Below are 19,265 nucleotides of genomic sequence, written 5' to 3' on the forward strand. Positions count from 1 at the left end.
AAATAAACACATCTTGTAAAAAAAATTTAAGCAGCTTGAACCTTCGGGTGCAAAAATGCCGAAAAGCAACTCAAAGAAAATAAGCAGTCAAAGCTTTTGCTGGAAAGGTGAAATTTAGAAGTCAAAGAAAAAAAGAAATCAGTTTTCAAGAAAGTTATATAAAGTGACATTTCGTCACTCTGCTACTAAAGAACTGATTTGTTTTTGCGAAATGTCAGAGGAAAATACAACGAAGTTAATTTACTTTCCAATCAGATTTTCATAATCTCAGCCGCAGGGCAATCAAAATTTGTGGATTACAAGGAATTGAATTCGCAAAGAATTTGCAGCTGCACATACATAAATAGAAATCAACTTATAACCTTATGCTTATACATATGTAAGTATGTTTATATGTTATACACGAAAGCATGTTGTGCACTTCAGTTTTTATTTGCAGCCGCCGAATTTTATTCTCTGTTTGTTATTAAATTGGTACGTCAGGCTTACATTAGCACGTATACTTTTTTTTTCATTACCTCATTCTTGGCGCTGCTGTTGTAGTTCCTTATTGCGCCATCGACCTCAGCGCCACTGTGGCATACAAATTGCAAATTAATCTCTTTTACTCAATGCCACAGTGCAAGCTTCTGCGACTTGCTATTCCCTATGCTATCAGCGCTAAGAGCCACCCGCTTGCTCAGGCAAAATTTCTCACATATTTTCTTAACACTCTTTGCTAATAAATTTTTTTAGTTTGTTTTATTTCTCCATATCCATTTTTTGCCATGGATTTTGTTGCTCAAAGCTAAGTCACTGGGTGTACAAGTTGTTGTGGCTGGCAATACACACAGTTAATTTGTGAGCACTCGACGTAATGTGTGATGGAAATTATGAATGAAAACAACATTGTAAAGACCAGGAATTTTCTTTTCGCACCTTCTGGTTTTACTGCAGGCTAAAATTATCAAGCCGTGCTTACCTGACTTAAAATAATGATTGCTATTCGGTTAGATGGAGCTATACTGCTTACCTACACTATGTCGTCATGTCAAATGCATATATCTCAGCGTTTACTTCGCTGCAGTAATCTGGCAGTAGACCTCTCTCGAAGACAGTTTATGAGCGAACACAACAGAAGGATATTAAGTTCGGAGTCTTTTCCATCGGGAAAATTAAGTTTTTAGTTGCGGTTGAATTCTGTGCTTAACTTAGATGTGAGGTGATGCAGTCGATGTAAAATAAATGCAAGTTCATAAAAATCAGCGTCCTTCTCTATAAAAAGGGAGGGCACATGCTGAAGACACATTTATCTAAAGAAGTTAGGTATTTTGGTGCTATCCCTAACGAAAAAAATCTCGAGAAACCAACATATAGAGGTGCAGTTCCTTTATGAACTCAGTCAAATTTCATGTACAGAATCTGCTACACCAAAAACAAGCGGCTGGATGTATAAAACTGTTGCCAAACTAATTCCTGTATGCTACACCTAACCGACGAAAGAAAATGGAATTGAAATCCTCATAGTCTGGGCTTACCACACCTCAAATATTGATCTACAAAGGTATCACCAGAGCGATTAGAACTCTTCCCACTAGTCCCGAGACGGTAACTTGCATTGCACATCTTCTGCTTCTTTTTACCTTCTCTCTTTTCTCATGAAGAAAATTGGAGTTTTAGCCGATATAGTCTTCTAATGAAAATTTAATAGAGACAGTATTGCTGCCCAAATTTTAACTAATGTTAAGGCTTATTTATCAAACAGAATCAGTTGCGAAAAGTAATGACCAAAGCCTCGAAAGAACAGTAATGGGAAATGAAGAGGTGCTATTTCGGCCTAGAAGGGTACATCACCAGAATATATTGAGTCTGCCACGCAGGTTCGACAATATTCTTTGAAATTTCTCACTTGGGGATTTTGTTTTGTGCTGTTATAAAAACAGCAACTTGGGTGAAAGGCTTCGCATGGTTAGTCAATAATATGTACACAGATCAGCGGGGATCCAATGGGTACGGGGGTGGTCCCAGAAGTACCCGACCTAACAAAGAAAACACAAAAATTTTGAGAAAAAATATATTTGTTTTTCAACATAAACTCCTGTCTGCCCTGTCGTTGCCTTCTAGGTTCTTATGACAGGCACCCAGAGAAGAGAGCTGGGTATTGATTTAGTCACCGAGCGTAGTTTTATCTTGCATTCATGAACTAGCTTACACTTGGTATCAGGAGATTATATAGCTAGGTGTGCTACCTGGACGTCTGAGGAAATCACCGCTTTTTTCTTAGTAGCACTCTTATTTTGTACCCGAAGGCTTCCCATATGCCCAGGACTTCAGCATGAAATGTGCGAGCATTGTTTGGCAGCCGCAGACAACGCTTGAAACAATTCTCCTCGAAATCGGCTACTCCTCGCTGTCGATCTCGCACCGGTCAGTGTATGGGTTCCTCATCACGAGCATGCCACTTCTACATTTCTTTGTGGATGGAAATCGCACAGGTGCATTCAGACCAAATCTTGGCTTTATATTCAGCATAACAAGTTGGCTACTTAACCAAGCACAGTTGTTTTGTCTGGCAAAAAAGTTTTTTTTTTGTTTGGTTTGAAAAATTTAACTTTTAAACGGGCAAGCACAAAGAGAATTTCATATCGGTTAAAATTTTAAAAACTATACAAACAAAAATAATACAAATTTAAGTAAACAAATAAAGGGAAATATTCCGATAAATTTGGGTGGAAAAAAAACAATAAATTTGTAAATTGGCAAGTCTTAAAGACGGCATTGAGTTGAGCATTCGATTTTTATTTCACTCTTTATTCACAATAAATAAAATGTTTAAATAAAAACACACACATACTGCTTCATTGGACATAACAAATCATTTCTTGTCTTTCTTTCTTTTGATCATCTAGACGCCTAGACGTCCATCTGAAGTGCGAGTATATTATTGGCAAATAAAAATTATTTCATTTGAGCCAAAAAAATGTATTCCTCTAAAAGCGTAAAATGAGCAAGAATGAACAAGCGCCAGAAAATGCATGCCAACATAAATGGCAATAGCAAAAAAAGAAAATATTGGCGTGCAAAAAGTTTTCAGCATCTGCTGCTAATTGCTGTAATGGCCTTTCTGCAGCAGCACGTTTGGCAAAACAATCCAGCATTTCTACAAATTTGTACAACGTTTTTGGATGTCTGTTGATATTTATTTTTATTTTTTTTTTGCAAAAGATGTACAATAATTTCGTCGCCAATATATTAAAAGGGTACCAGCAACGAGACCGCATAGGAGACATGTCGACAGTGATCTTAGCTTAGGGTTTTTTTCTTGGCATTGACATTTGGGCACAAGAACAGTGTTGAAGGCAAGAAAGAAGTTTGGCTGAAGCGGAAAACTGCCAAAAGTGGTTGAGTTTAAAAAATACAAAACAATAAATTCTTTTGTTTAGATTTATGATGGACTATTAAAGCGAAAAGCCTGCAACAGAAATGAAAAGCAAGCCACAATGACAAGCGCTTTTGCAGAAAATTTATTGCTAGCAAATTAAAATCCACAAAAACAATTTCATATTCACACTGCCACGCTTACATTTATATTTGTGTACATTATGATGTCATTACTTAAATCGCATGCAATTTGTGCACGACACGTTACTCATGCGCCATGTAGACCGCATTCGCAATGCCGAGAGTGATATGGTTATATAGCGAATCACTTATGGTGACAATTTTGGCTTTAAAATAAACTCATGTCATATATTTTTAACTCTATTTTTTTATAATTTCCTCTATATTTACTTCGTGGAATTTTACCAATTGAATTTCCGGTTTTTAAAATGCTGCTATATCAGCCTCAACTCGGCATACTTTGCGCCTTTTTCTCCCTCTTGAATGTGTATGTAAATTACAACACACCTGTACATAATGTGTCTGGTTTTGTAAATGTGTCCTTGTTTTTAGGCAACTGCCTCAAATTTAACTCTTCAGTCGTGTGTTGAAATTCAATGTGCATAAATTTGAAATTTGAATACCACGCCGAAAATATACATACATATTTATAAATTGAATAATATGTTTCGTGTGTGAGATTTTGGCTTGCCGCAAATTATGGCTTTACACATTTTATCAAGTGTTTTGAATGAACTATTGTGCATGCGAGTTACTTCACTTCAATTATTTTCAAACCATGCAATTAAAATTATTTACATGGACTTATAAAGTACTTGTGTAATTATAAAGTGATACAAGTGCAAAATTAGCTTGACAGAAGGTGTAACCCTTAGTTAGGCGCACAAATAAAATCACATAATTAGTCGCATTGAGTGACCCAAATAAAAGTGTTAAAGAAGGAATGTCAGAAATAAATAAAAGGAGGTGTGTAGGTAGTATGAAAAATATAAAAGTTCTTTATTATAGTTAACTTAAATGAACACAAATTGTATAACTTCAAAATTAAATAAAAATAATTAATTTGCGCCAAACAATGTTACGTTGGTGATCGCATGCGGTCAGCATTCAAGATAGCAGCCACACTTATGTACGCGCCGACGTTCTGGTCGGGATTAAATGACGTAACTCCCGGGGAGGGAGGAAGCTATAATGAGGCTGAAAGTGCTCCAAGTACTTCAAGACCTTTTTAAATTTGAAATGGTCTTGGCCCCGAGTGCCAATTAAGGGTTAAAATATTTTACCTTAATTTAGCTTTTCATTCAGGAGCATATGGGTTGTTTGTAACAGCCAAATATATTATTTATACAAAGTGGCTGTTGAAAGCTGCTACCAAACAAATAATTAATAACTTGTTTTCTATATAATTAATCTGCTCAAATTTTTTTATATTTTATAGACTGATCTTTACGTTTAACGAAAATGGAGGATTGGGACACGGATTCAAGAATTTGGATTGTCCGCCGCTATCACGAATTGTAGACCGTAGTTTCGGTACAAAGATGATATAGGCGCACGTTTGACGGCACTCCTTCGAGCAGATGGACTATACTGAGGCTCGTAAACAATTTTTCCGAGCATTGGTCAAACGCAAGAAGGCCTTACCATCGAAGCCCTTTAGTTCGGGCGCAGGAAACTATCGCTGCTGTAGCTGCTGCCATAGAGGAAAATCTCAGAGTTTCGACAATGAGCTTATCTGTTTAAATAGGTATTAGCAGATAGTCACTGCAGAGAATTATGTTCAAAAATTGGAATTTATTCCCTTATGAAATTCTAATCATACACAAATTGAACGTACAGCAGATTTGCAGCTTCGCCTGGAATTTTGCCAGAAGATCTATGAAATGGTGGTTGGCTAATAAGTCTTCCGGATAATATAACTCCAAAAGTCGTCTCGTCATATGCTTTCATTACTAAAATGTGACTTACTTCCCAATTGTCTACTTATTTAGCCTAAAAGTAAAATTCCTTGTCGAATTATAAGGCCGATGTTATTATCAGTGAAATTGCTGGTTGTCAAAAATTAAAAGCCTCTTCTTTTTTTCAAAATTGTAACTGTTAACAGTGACGTGAGTGACGAGGCGCTAATCTTACGTATGGTTTTACAGAAGCAGATCTGGAATGTCCAAGCTCTCTCTAGGTCGCCTCTACTGACATCCAAATCAAGCTAATTCCCAGAGCACTGTGTCTTACCAGAAAACTGCATTCCTAGTAGTGGGTTGATAGTCGGCTCGGCGAGCGCTGGAATAATTGTTTCATCGATATGGTTACAAACCAAAGTGAAAAGTGATAACATTGTAAGAGAAACTAATTCTTTCCCCCCTGCATGAATTTTTTAGTAGCACCCAAAAGGAATGCTCGCACTTATATAAACTTAAAAAAGTTACTAGAGTGAGCACTAACCAGTGTCGCCAGATTTTATTAAAAAAAAAAAACTCGCCGGTGACACCACCTTATTAAATTCGCCTTGAGCGAAGTAAACCACACAAGCCAAGGCGAATTTATACAAGGTAGTGTTACTGGAGAATTGAGATTTTCGCCGCGGACCTTCTGAATGTCAAAATGATGTGTTTGTTGTAATATGAATTCGCCTTGTTTACAACAAACACACCGTTTTGACATTGAGAAGGACCGCAGCGAAAATCTAAATTCGCCAGTAATACAACCTTGTATAAATTCGCCTTGGTTTTAGTGATTGTTAAAATAATGTGGTTGTTTTAAATTTGTTTTGTCCTGATTGTCATTGTACGTATAATTTGTTAGTGCTTTTTTTGAATCTGGGCTGCCGCTACCACCTTATATGAATACGCCTTGGGCTTGACAAACCAAGTTAAATATACCTTTTCTTCTTCTTCTTTATTGGCGCTGTAACCGCCTATACCAATTGGAAATGCCAAGCGAAGGCAAGTCCTTCTCCACCTGGTCTTTCCAACGCAGAGGAGGCCTTCCTCTTCGTTACCAACATCGCGACCCGCATTGGATACTTTCAGATCAGGAGCATTTCTGTCCATTCGAACGACATGACCAGCGGAGCCGCTGATTTTTAATTCATAGTTAAATCGTCTGCGGTATTCGCCATCGCCTACGTGTAAAGGCCCGTAAATCTTTCGAAGAATCCTCTCGAAAACTCCAAGAGCCGCTTCAAGGCGAATTTATATAAGGTGGTGTTACCGGATCAGCTGATTTCAAGGCGAACTAGTACTGTTTATCCAAATGATGTGCTTGTTGTAATTTTATTTTGTATTGATTGTCAATGTGAGTATAATTTGTTTGTGTAATTTTTAAACATATGATTAATTCCAAAATGCAATGTAGAATAACAATATAGGTACAAAACGAAAGAGAAAGTTTCTTTAGAATTAAAAAAAAAAAATTTTTTTTGGAATTACAAGGACGAATAGGTAATTTTTTAAGCTGGTAAATTTAGAACGACCAACTTCCCAGGAAAAGAACTGTATTTTTCACAGAAAAACTATAACTTTCAAAAACGTAATAATTTTGGGACGTTAAGTTTTTTTTTAAGGTTTTACAGCTGACCTCTTTTATACGCTGCACCACCATCGCCTCTTTTTCAATAAAAAAAATTTAATTTCAAAATGAATGAATTCCTACAAATCTTAGTCTTTGAAAAAACTGTAATTTGCACTAGGAAGTAATTTAAAGAAACTCCAAGCTTGTCTAAAAACTATTTTTTACAGTTAAAACAGTGGATATGCTAACACAAAATGTAATTGTGATATTTTTACCATAATCGGCCATTAATTTAAGTTAACTTGTCTTGCCCCAAGAGCTTGGGATATTTTATGAATACCATAATTTCTTATACCCTAAAATACTTAATTGGGGCGATATATTTGAAAAAAATGCATGATCTCTAAACATTAATTAAATTTTGCTAATTACGCTTTTTTTGATTTTTGGGTTAAATTTTGAAAAAAAACCTTTGGCAGCAAATAACATACGTATATTGTAGCTTTGTGGATGAAAAAGTATGTTTTTTTGTAGATATAGGCATCATTTATGTAGTCGCACGTACAAACATACTATTTCTGAAAGTAAGAAACCACTACTGCAACAAAATATTCAGCGAAGACACCGTTTTAATGATATTCACATCATAAGAATGCGAAATAGGTGGAATGCTTACAGCGTCTGTAAATAAGTATCTCACTCATATTGAAATTATATCAAACTTAGGATGATTGACGGGAAGTTTGTGTCTACGAGAAGTCATCTATGCATACATATGTATATATGTATGTATATTCGTGTTTGCTAGTCGTAGGACCTAAGTTTTGGCTTACACTTTCAATATGCACAGATGTACGTCACAATGTGCCACTAAACGTAATCCAACTAGAATATTTATCTACACTTCTCTTCATAAATCCCTAAAACTTTAATCGTATGTAACTTGTGCAATAAGTGAAAGCAAAAACTAAAAGTGTATAAGAAAATTTAGTAGAATTCAAAGTAATCATGTGAATATGCCCATGAATATGCAGACTTCGCAATAAATATGACAAATGCAGACATGACTCGAGTGTCAAGTACTCACAAAAAGTTTTACCCAGAAGAGGAATGGAGAATCCATTCTGTGTATTTATTGAAGTTGCATACGTTTTTATTTCGCTAAGTATCAACAATAAATAATTCGAAAAGTTTCTCTAATACCTTGCTTGTAATGCCTCTAATATACCGAAAGCTCACACACACATCCACACATTATTCCTGATATTTGTATATAAATAGAAATTTTTGGGCTTAAGAAAGTATTAGTTTTCAGGTAGCCTCTACAACGGTACCAAGTTTTTAAAAATTTATTGTTACCTTGAAAATTTACAGTTTGGTTAGAAATTTTATCGTTTTTTAATTTTTTATTATTTTTTATTTCATACATATAAACTTATTACTTTCAAGCTGTAACTTAATATAACTTTATTTCTTCCACAGTGTCATTGCTGTGGCAAAGGTGGTGAGCAAAAACTTTTCCGGAATCTACGGCAGCGAATGGCTCCGCTTTTGCGGGACATTTGTGGTATCAACTTTGCATCTGCACAGAAACGGGTACCAAACTAGCTTTGATAAATTACGTAGCTGGTAATTAAGTGAATAAATTATGTTGAGCACGCAGATTGGTATGCTGCGGTCTGACAGGCAGCAGGCAGAGGGTTAATCGCAAACTTTTAGCTGCATATACTTGTTCGAAGGCTGAGGTAAAAGTAGCAAAAGAAAAACTGTGTTCTGTTAATTACGATTTTAAATGATATAATAAATGCGCCAGTTTTTCAAAATACTTATTCATTACTTCATACAGAAAAAACGTTAATTTACGCATGGAAACAGAGGAACTTTTATCAAATGATGTGAAAAGCCATAGAAGGGACATGGCTGCCAGAAATACGCAGCATATGTAAGAACATAGTACGTATGTACTATAGCATACTACTTTACCATCACTCGCTTCGCTGAGTGTATGAAATTTCTGCGTGTTACAATAGGTGCACTTTTTTCGAATAAACTTAACATATTACAACCCAGCATAAAAGAAATTTTCATTTAGTCAAGAAACGCAACTTTTTCAAAACTATATCGATAGATACATTTTTTATAATAATTTATTTAACTAATTAAATAACTTGGTGGCAACCCTCTTCAAATACCTACAAAATCAAAATGTTCAAACTAAAGTTTGGTTATCCCTCTTTGGTTTAACAATTTAACTTACGTATAATTTAATTTGAATACACTTTTTAAACATGTGGCAACCATACTCAAAATACTTTCAAACTAAAATCTTCTTAAGCCACTTTTTTCTGAATAATTTCCGTAATTCAAGTTGAATTTAACAATGTAAGAATTCATTTAACTTATACAATAAGTTGAATTTAATTTTTTAAACAGGTGGCAACCCTCTTCAAAATATTTTCAGACTACATACAAACTTCTTAAACTTCTTTCGTTATCTGCTCACCAGTACTCTATCACAAATACTTCCATAGGTATGTAGTAGGAAAAATTCTTTTTGTATGGCAGGTGCCACACCTACTTGTCTAAGCGCTAAGCTGGACTAAATGACATCAGTGCACAAAATTTCATGACGATCGGTTTAGTGGTTAGAGCGTGAAAGCGTAAAAAGCCCACTTTTGGATTTATAAAACTTATTAGTAAGGATACTTTAATTAACAACAGAATACTTCTCATTCAAATCAATTCACAAATAAAATAAATTTCTGGATCTGGGATTTGATCAATCTAAAATCAGTCAACCCAGTTTTATGTTATCTTATGTTATGCTAAGTTCAGTAGATCGGAAACATGCAACTATCAGAATTATGGAGCATTAAATTCTATTAAGAAATAAAGATTGTTTTTTCTAAAATGCAATAACATTTAATAAAATTTGCTACATTGTTATCCAAAATCAGTTTTAATACTACAAGTCATTTCAATTATACTAGTGTTCGCCCAGCGGTTGAAATTCAACCACTAAAGATGAGATGAAATGAGGAGAATTAGGGTGAGGTGAATTAAGGTGAGTTGAGGTGAACTAAGAAGAGCTGGTGTGCGGCGATTTGAAATGAGCTGTGGTGAGTTGAGGGGAACTGCGTTGAACAACATAACATAACATAGCAGAGCATAATAAAACATAATATAACATTACATAACATATCATAGCATGCCATAACATAACGTAACATAGCATAGCATACCATAACATAATATAACATAACATAACGTAACATAACATAGTATAACATTAAATAACATAAAACCATAACTTAACATATCTCATTCTTTAGTTTTATCTTTCTCTTTGTCCATATCTTTTTCTTTGCAATGACTTACTCAAAATAAAACCCTTTATAAATATTCTGCCTTTATATCGAATTCGTACGAATTCTAAATTAATCAAAAATTCAATGAATGATTGATTGGTCGTAAATGCTAAAAAATCAACGCAACCATAAAATGATTGAAAATAAATCCATTGCTTTGCATAAAAACTTCCGTAACGGAGTGGCGTCAGTGATAGTGCCAAATTCAATATTTATACAAAAAAACCAAACGTTTACAACATTTTTTTTTGTGGTTGTGTGAGTAGTGCTGTAACATACAAATACGCAAGCATCCCTGCAGGGATTACTGTATTTGAAGTGGAAGGTCTTCAAAAATTGTAAACCAGTTTGCAACTATTATGAGTTCCGCTACATATCTACTCTGTAGTGGTATTTCACTTTTTGTCTTCCACTGGACCTAGTTTTAACGCCTGCGTTACCTGCAGGTAGTGGCCGGTTATCAGTATTACCAACATTTTTGAATATGCCCTTCTTATTCCAAACAACGTAAGCGACATTGTCTTTTTTTATTTTCTTTTTGATGCAGAAATATTCCTAGAGCATCTAGATGCATTTCACCAAGTATCAAGTAAACAGCGTACATGGCAATAACGATGAGCTACTTTGAACTAAGTAGGTAACTGAGAAACAAAGTCCTCTCCGCATACGAAGGAACGATGAGCTTTACAGCGATATAGACATAGGGAAGTGAATTAAAATACAGTGACTTCGCTGGCTTGGCCAAATTGTTCGAATGGATACAAATGCTTCAGCTCTGAAAGTATTCAAAGTATTCCGCTAGTGGCATGCTATGGCAGCAGAGTAAGAGTTATTTCTCGGCGAAAATCACTTAAGCGGTTACGGTGCCAAAAAATAAGATGAAAGTCCTTATTAGCAGCGTAAATATCCTGAATTTGCCTCCTTTATTATAAAGGGCCATGCAATGAAATTTGTATACTCGCTGAAATATTTTGGGTTTATAATTGATGACTGAATTAGTTTTAGACCACCCTAAAAATATAAATTTCTATATAAAAATATAAATTTCCATAACACTGCGTTCTCCGATGAACTCCTACTTATGTGCGTATAGAACTTACACTGAGCAAAAAATCAACCAAAAATTGGTTAATGTTACAAAATTCAAACTTGAAAAGGAGTCAGTGTGATTTTTTATTAATATTAACAATGCCTTGGTCGATGTTTTCAACAAAGATTTGGTAATATTAACCACACTTTTCTTTCCATTAACCAAGCTTTTGATTGTTTGGAATTTCCGTTTGAATACGTTTATGTTCTGCACTTCACAGGTGCTTTTTCATATTTCGGAGATACAAAAAAAAAATCATTTTTCATATCATTTTAACAAGCTGCATCTCCTGAATGTTAGCAAATAACAGCAAGCATCTCTGCACACTCAGCTACGGCCGCTTTATTGATCTGCCTTCAAATGTTCAACTTGAATCAATTTTCTTCGTCGTTTGATTTGGTTCTGCACTTCACAGAGGCTTTTTCGTAATTAAGAAAAACTAAAAATAGAAGAAAAATAAGAATTATGTATTGCTCTGACGGCACTCGTACTGCTGCAGGGCAACAAATAACAGCAAGCACCTTTGCACGTTTAGCCACTGCCATACATACGACTTCGTTCTCAAATGTTCAACTTGAATCACATTTCCCATAATTGGCTCATTAACCATGAAAAAATCAAACCATAACTTGGTTGAAACCATTGTGCTTTTGGCTCAGTGTAATTACCACAGAAGCTGTGCCATTAGCTTGTTTTAGCATTTCTTTTTTTTATTTTTTAAATTCATAAGCGGACCTTTGTGCTTTTACCAGTATTACTTGGTTTCCTTTAGCCCCTTTGGCTTGAAGAATTACCTGACTTGCATCGTAAGATCTCTAAAATCAGGATAGTCTGCTTCTACGCTTGGTCCTTCACCAAGAACACAGGGCATGGACAACAGGTGCTCTTCCTAGCCCGCTAATTTATATGATTACAAATTGGTCGCAAAAGGGAAGTAGCATTCTAGTGAACATTCTAGGGTATTGTTGTGTTTTTTTTTAATATTAACGCAAAATGGCCATTGTTCTAAATTGGAATGAACTAGTGGGCATATACATAAATATGTATTGTATGATATGCATAATGAATTCGTAAGGTAGTACAATGTACATATGTACGTACTACACAGCTAAATGTAATATATTCGCCGAGTAAATGCAGAAAACAACAAAGCACATTGTTGACAAGAAAAATGCATGAAAATAAAATCAGTAGATATCAGTGAAAGTAATAAAATCACGCTCCGTCAATTCGAGCATCGTTCATTTCCTGTTGACAAACAATGCCAAGTATGAAAACAATCCATACAAAATATTTATGAGCAATGCACAGCATTGTTGTGGGCCGATGATAAATCATATCCGAAGGTTGAACGTTTCATGTCAGATAGAGTAGTGAAGATAAAAAGCGAAGAGCGTGTAGAATGAAGCGAGGAGAGAGGCAAGGTGTATGGAGAAAGTCGCTTGCAGTAAATATGTGTGGGGTGTACTCGAGTATGAAGCAGAAATTTGGCATGTCTTGTTAACGTGCCAGAGATTTCATTTCAAAAACACTCGAAGCAGCAGAATCGCTTGCAGATAGTAATCGCAGAAGCAAAAGCGATACGAAGGTGTTTTCTTCAGCATGCTGCGATTACAGGCCTTTGAGAGTTTTAAGTGTATTTGTAATTCTATAGAAACATGAAAATTTGTTGTTTTTTTATGTAAATATGTATGAACCGATGGTTTCATAATTAAGGGCACTTGAAGGAGAGTGTTGCAATCATGTGTATGTAAATATGTGTGTATATAAATTAGGGTGGTAAAGAAAAATGTTAAAATGTTAAGCTCATATCCCCTGGGATTTTTGTAAATGTAAAAAAGAACACCCGTATATTTTTGTTTACAAAAATTATATTTCGAACTGCCTCAAAGCATACGAAAAACACTTTTCGTAGAAATGGTATAGAATTTTTGAAAATCGATATTTTCGAGCAGTAAACTCTGTTTCTCTTATTTTACCATTTTTTAATACTAACGATTTTATATGGGTACCCCATTTCATACTGAGGGTTTTTTGGGGGACCTGTAAAAATAGTTAATATAAAAAATGGCTAACGGAATAATTGGCTATTATTATTGGCATTCTCCTGAAGAGAAATAGGAGTTTTTCGATAGAAAAATATTGATTTTCAAGAAATCTTTATCATTTCTACGAAACAGTGTTTTCCCCATATAAAATAAATGGATAACTTCGTGGGCTTTGAGGCAGTTTTAAGTATATTTTTTTAACCATTTCTTTTCTTTTTTCCATTAGAAAAATTCCAGGGAGGTGAGAGCTTAACATTTTAAACTTTTTTCTTTGCACCCTAATGTACATACATATGTTTGCCTCTTGTCTCAAACTTCCATCGCTTACTCAATCATTTGCGATGAAATTAATGAACTTGCCTTGATGTGTGGGCGGGGAAAACAGATTTCTGAACAATTTTTATTTTCCAAAAGAGAGAAACTGCGTTCAGCGCAAGGTCATGAGGAGCAAAGAAAACCAATACATAGAAGAAGAAATAATAAATATATTTTAAAAAACTAGGATAAAGAAACTCAATTTAACCGCCCAATTCTGTGTTTTCTTGATAAATTTTTTGTAAAGAAATTTTATCAAGATTTTTATCAAGAAAAAGCTTCCTTCGCATTCTGTGTCAATATTTATAAAACAAAAAGCTCTACGATTTCCACATTAGTGGAACTGATTTCCACATGAGTGGAGCTGATTTCATTGTCACATATGAAAAATATGATTTTAAAAGCAAAAAAGCTTTTGACTGCCGTAGCCGAGTAGGTAGAGATGTCGACTATAATTCCGTGTATCGCAGGTTCAAATGCCAACACATGGAGTATTTAATTGCTAGAAACAAATTTATTAATATACAAAATTTATACAATTCATATGAAATTTCAATTTGTCAATAGCATTTTCCATCTTGATAATTTATAAAGAAAAGAGCTTTTGGTTTCTGTGCTAGAATACCAATTCTTGATAAATAATAAAAAATTGACAAATTATAAAGATTTTCAATTTATCAAGTGCACAGAATCGGGCTGTAAATCTCTTTACATACTACACAGAAAAAAATATGACTTACAAAATTTGAAAGACGGTTCTCAGACAAAGCAGCAGTACAAATATTTTTTTATTTTTTTGATGTGAAAATCCTTGTACATTTTGTATGAATATCATTGTTTAGCAAATCGATGCAAACTAATTTTTATGTATATTTTAAAGTTGTATTTGACACTCCAAAGGCGAGAATTCATGTCTAAATTTGGTATATCCGCAAAAACCTAGGCTATGTAAAATTTTTCCGTTAAAATTGGAAACTACCCCTTTGAGCAAAACGAGGGTTTAGACAAGGCCACTCTTTGTCAGGTGGCATGTGCAAGCGAGTTGCTACCGAATGCTAATGACATTGACAACGCCGGCTTCAACACTAGGACATGCTCCAACTGCAGGAGGTAAAAGATGTTATTTTTGCGCTGAACAAGGTCAAGACAAAGAGCCTCCAGATAATATGAAAAGCGTTCGGAGATCATGTAATTCTTTCTCAAAGGTTTACGGTATTAAGAAAAAGCTACTTAATTACTCGCATGGGTGCAAAACTCAATAGAGCAGCTACGGGTTCTCCATTCCTTTCGGTATGATCGGCACTAAAAAAATATGAGCTTTCGCATGATGTAGAAAGCTTACGGAACTACGGGGAGTATGCAACCAACCGCAGTACTTTGTTATGCGAACGAAAGTGCCTTGACCATGTTAGAGTAAGAAAGGGTTAAAAGCAGAGCTCAACTAAAAAAAAACTAAAAAACCTCTTATATAGCACAGAAACGTAAGCGATACCGAACAAAGTTAAGCCGGCTTGGAGAGGTTTTGAGATAATAATTATATACAAAATCTATTGACCGGATTGCCTAGACGATGGGTTTTGGGGAATGTGGAATGACCATCTGTGGGAGTTTGCAGACATATTGGCATACATTGAGATTCGACGCTTCCGATAGCTTGGACATGGATGTTAAACGTCCAGTGAAAGCGTACTTCGATTCAACACTTAGATATTGGTCGACAATGAAAACAAGGTCGCTTGCAAACGCAAGGGAAGAGAAAAGGGCGGAATAACCTACATAACTACACTTGAAATGAAAGCTCTTGGAACTTTGCAGTGCAAATATTTATGAAGAGAAGGTTTTCTAAGGGTTGAGGCCTCTGGTTTTGTAAAATGAAAAGTTAACTTTGAATGAAAGATCTCTGGCAACAGACTGAAGCAATAGAGAAGGAAGTTTAATATTGTTTCCCGCTGGCCAACTATATACTGAAATAGCACAGAATACTGTGTTGCAACTATGTAACATTTTTCACAAGAAGAGTATACTTCCGTCTTGTGGCACACAAATTATTTTTTCTATCTAATTGGACGGCTTCTTTTTAAAGTAAAGATTCTATTTATTTTTGGTTTTTATCTATAATATTTTTTCGACTAAGCAACTCTCGAGCCTAGGGCGTTACCTTGGTATATGACCTTTACAGCTTTCGGGTAGCGAAAACTCCAACAATAACTAAGACTACGACGCAAGAAGGACCGCTTAACGGAGGTTATTAAAAGTCATAAAACTGTAAATTAGTGTGTAAACTACACAAAATATATAGAACGAGCTCCAAGTTACATAATGCTTTGTATTTGTATAAAGTATCGAGTTTCTAAAAGCAACATACTTTTAGTATGATTTCGCCCATAGCCTCATATCGAGACTGAATAGATTTTAAAATTTTTAAATATTTACCATAAAATATGAGTTCCGCAGCGTAATGTTGAAATTTTATACTTATAATGAACCGATATATCTACGCTTGCACTTTAATATATACATTAATCTCTTTAAATAACCTCTGATTAAAAGCAATTACTACACGTCTGCAGCGTAATTCCTTTAATTGCCACTTAATATTTTTTTACATGCGCGCGGCAAATGCCTTTGGTTTTGAGTGCATGCGCGAATTTTTCACGTACTACGTATACATATATGTAGCGCTTTAGCATATTCAGCTCAGAATGCATGTCACTGCAGCAGCAGAGCACCCCATTGGGTTTTTGCATATTAATTATTAAATTCAATCAATGGCATATACTATTTCATGAGTCGCACGTTAACAATATTTCAAGGCACCACTGCGACGTCGAGGTGTTGGTTAAATCGTGATTTAATAATTCGCGAATGCCTGCGAAGCCAAGCCAAGTAGAAATAAGTAGATACATGAAATTGGATATGTGAGATGATAGGCAAGTGAAGGTGATATATATTAAAATTTTGTGAAATATACATACTAATATAATGTGTTCATACAATAGAATTGATCGAAAAAGTATAATTGGCAGTCCTGATGTAAAGTTCATTTACAATCTCTGTATGGTTGTAAGCCATAAAGAGTCCGAAAAAAGCTGCGGAAGAATTGTCCAGCGGATGCATCAGGCTAGGCTGAGCACTTGCACTGCCATCAAGTTATAACTTAAGAAAGTTTTATTACATGGTAGTTGAGAAGTGCAAGTGCAAATATTTCATAAATTAAATGAGGGAAATTTTCGCATATACAGCAGTACACAGCATGCATTTAGGCACCCGGTGTTAGCAGTCGCGCCTAAACAATGGTTGTAATAGAAGCGTTTTATTAAAAATGTTCGTCAAAAATGCTACAAATGTAGACTACCGAGCACATAAAAGTTAAGCTAACTGTGCTTTGCATTGGCTTTTGTTTGGCTTTGTTGCTGGAAAAGTTCTGATTCCCATTTTACTTTTAAGTTTTGTTTCGTTTTCCACTCACTTCTTCACCTGCGGCATTATTATCTGTCCCGTGTGTTTGCATGCCTCCACACAGGTTCTTCGCAGTTTTCGAATTTTCTCCCGTAATTCGGGACAGTCTTTTGTCTGGCCAACATGGATTAGCATATCACGAAAGAGCGCCACTTGGCTGTTGATTTCCACAATGAGCTGTAACGAAACGGTAAAAAGATTAAGTAGAAGAATAGATAGTAATTAAAGCTAGGCTAAAGACATAAAAAATAAGCTGATATTTTATCTAACTATACTTAAACTATCTACTTACATTAATAGTTAAACAAATGAAAATTAAACTCATAAATTCCTACATTAACCTATACATAAAACATTAATTAAATTGGCTTGCAAAACCGTAAAGGGAGTCATCTGCTAAATTAACATTTGCCAAGTAATTGATTACCGAAAGTAATAACAATTTACAGCGACAAAAGGCAAGCGAGTCAACAACACTTGACACACTTGACTGCCGCTCTCACAAATGGAGGCAAGAAGACTATTTATTGCTGCCACAATATGCCCTTGAGAGGGATGTATAAATACTAGCAAAAGTAAAAGCAAAAAGGGTAAATGAAAACATCAAAGGAGCCAAGAGATTTAGGAAAGGTATGTGGAGGGAAGCCGCCTTATTAAAAAGTTTGTTATTTCTATGCAGACCGAATGATTTTAATATTTAAACTCGGTATGCAATTGTTTGCATAGGAGAGACAAGCACTTAATTTCAAATTAGAAAGCGTAAGGTAAGAGGAATTTCTCGTAGAGTAGGTGAAATGCTTGGGTATTGCGGGAGAAGAGAGTATGAAGGGCAACTTGGATTAAAAAGTGGCGCTGACTTTCTGCGTCTAATGTCACTTCCATCTTTTGGAATAGATCCCAACCTATTCTATGTATTTAGGCTTAAATTTGAGCAATGTATAAAGGTAGAATTTTCTGATTGTTGAGAAGTCAAAGCGATAGAAAATTGGCATATTTTTCGTGTCTATTAATGCTATATCTGAAGGTTTTTGATATTCATAGGCTTTCATAGGCATTTTTATTCCAATTTAAAGGTAGGTTAAGTGTTACGCCACCTAGGTAGGTGAACTAAACTGCGTCTGGCTCGAGCAACGGATTTATAACCCATATGTTCTGACGCTTCTTTATCTATCTCACAGACAGACAGTGACAGAGTTTCCTGTCCGAAAGAACCACATTAGTGCATTGAAAGAAAAAGGAGCAGTTTGCCTTAAAATAGCTGATTAGATCACGAAGGCGCTTTTAGAGTTAGACACATAAAAATGTGCAATTAAATTTAGAACTTGTCAGTTTAAACGCAGTCTAGACCCTCGGTTTTCGAGATATCTGTCTGAAATTTAGTAAATGCGTATATTTTTATAATGTATTAATTACTTGTCGGAACCGACCAAATAGAACCACTGTAACAAGTAGCTCCCATACAACTGATTCTTCAAATCAGAATTTTTTATCTTAGCTCCAACATTTACGCAGCTAGTAAGGTGAACTTTCAAACTGTTTTTCCTCATTACCAACAGAAAGCTTACAGTTAAAGGGACAAAGATCAACTCACTGAAACCTATAGCCTACATGCAACTGATTGTTCAGATATTGGCTTTTACTTCGAAACTCCTTCATTTGAACGGCTAAAATCGAGAAATTTCCTAAGTTGTTTTCTAAGTAATCATACAAAAGTTTACGGAGAAAATAGTCAAGATCGATGCTGTATTTAGCTATGTCTCCTATACCACTGATAGCACAGAGTGTACAGCTATTTCCCATATATTTATTTAACTCCTATATGTAGGCAGCTAAAATCAATAAATTCTGGGACTGGTTTACATATCGACCATGCACAGTGGTGAAAATAATTTAGATAGGGGCTTTACAAGGAATATCTTCCATACCACTGATTGTTCAGACATGAGGTTTTATATACCTCCTATATCTATATATGCGGTGAAGGTAAAAATTATATTTCGCTCACGAGCAAATATTTTAAAATGCTTTAATCGGTTGAACAAAATTTTTGGATGTTAATGAAAGGTATGAATCCTTTGGCATACCCGTAGAGAT

At 35.1% G+C, this 19,265-nt stretch overlaps 1 protein-coding gene across 1 annotated transcript in view; it reads right to left on the reverse strand.

Moving 5' to 3' along the window:
* Positions 1 to 19,265, reverse strand: part of LOC118742038 — a 53,642-nt gene that overhangs the window by 14,228 nt on the left and 20,149 nt on the right. Inside the window, exons 2-3 of the mRNA XM_036474006.1 lie at positions 17,182 to 17,348; positions 2,014 to 2,018 (exon numbers count right to left, since the gene is read on the reverse strand). Coding sequence (XP_036329899.1) covers positions 2,014 to 2,018; positions 17,182 to 17,348 — 172 coding nt within the window. The remainder of the gene's footprint in view (positions 1 to 2,013; positions 2,019 to 17,181; positions 17,349 to 19,265) is intronic.

Source organism: Rhagoletis pomonella, unplaced genomic scaffold, assembly GCF_013731165.1.
Source record: "Rhagoletis pomonella isolate Grant_MI unplaced genomic scaffold, Rhpom_1.0 Rhpom_scaffold_00006, whole genome shotgun sequence".
In the NCBI taxonomy this organism is placed as follows: domain Eukaryota; kingdom Metazoa; phylum Arthropoda; class Insecta; order Diptera; family Tephritidae; genus Rhagoletis; species Rhagoletis pomonella.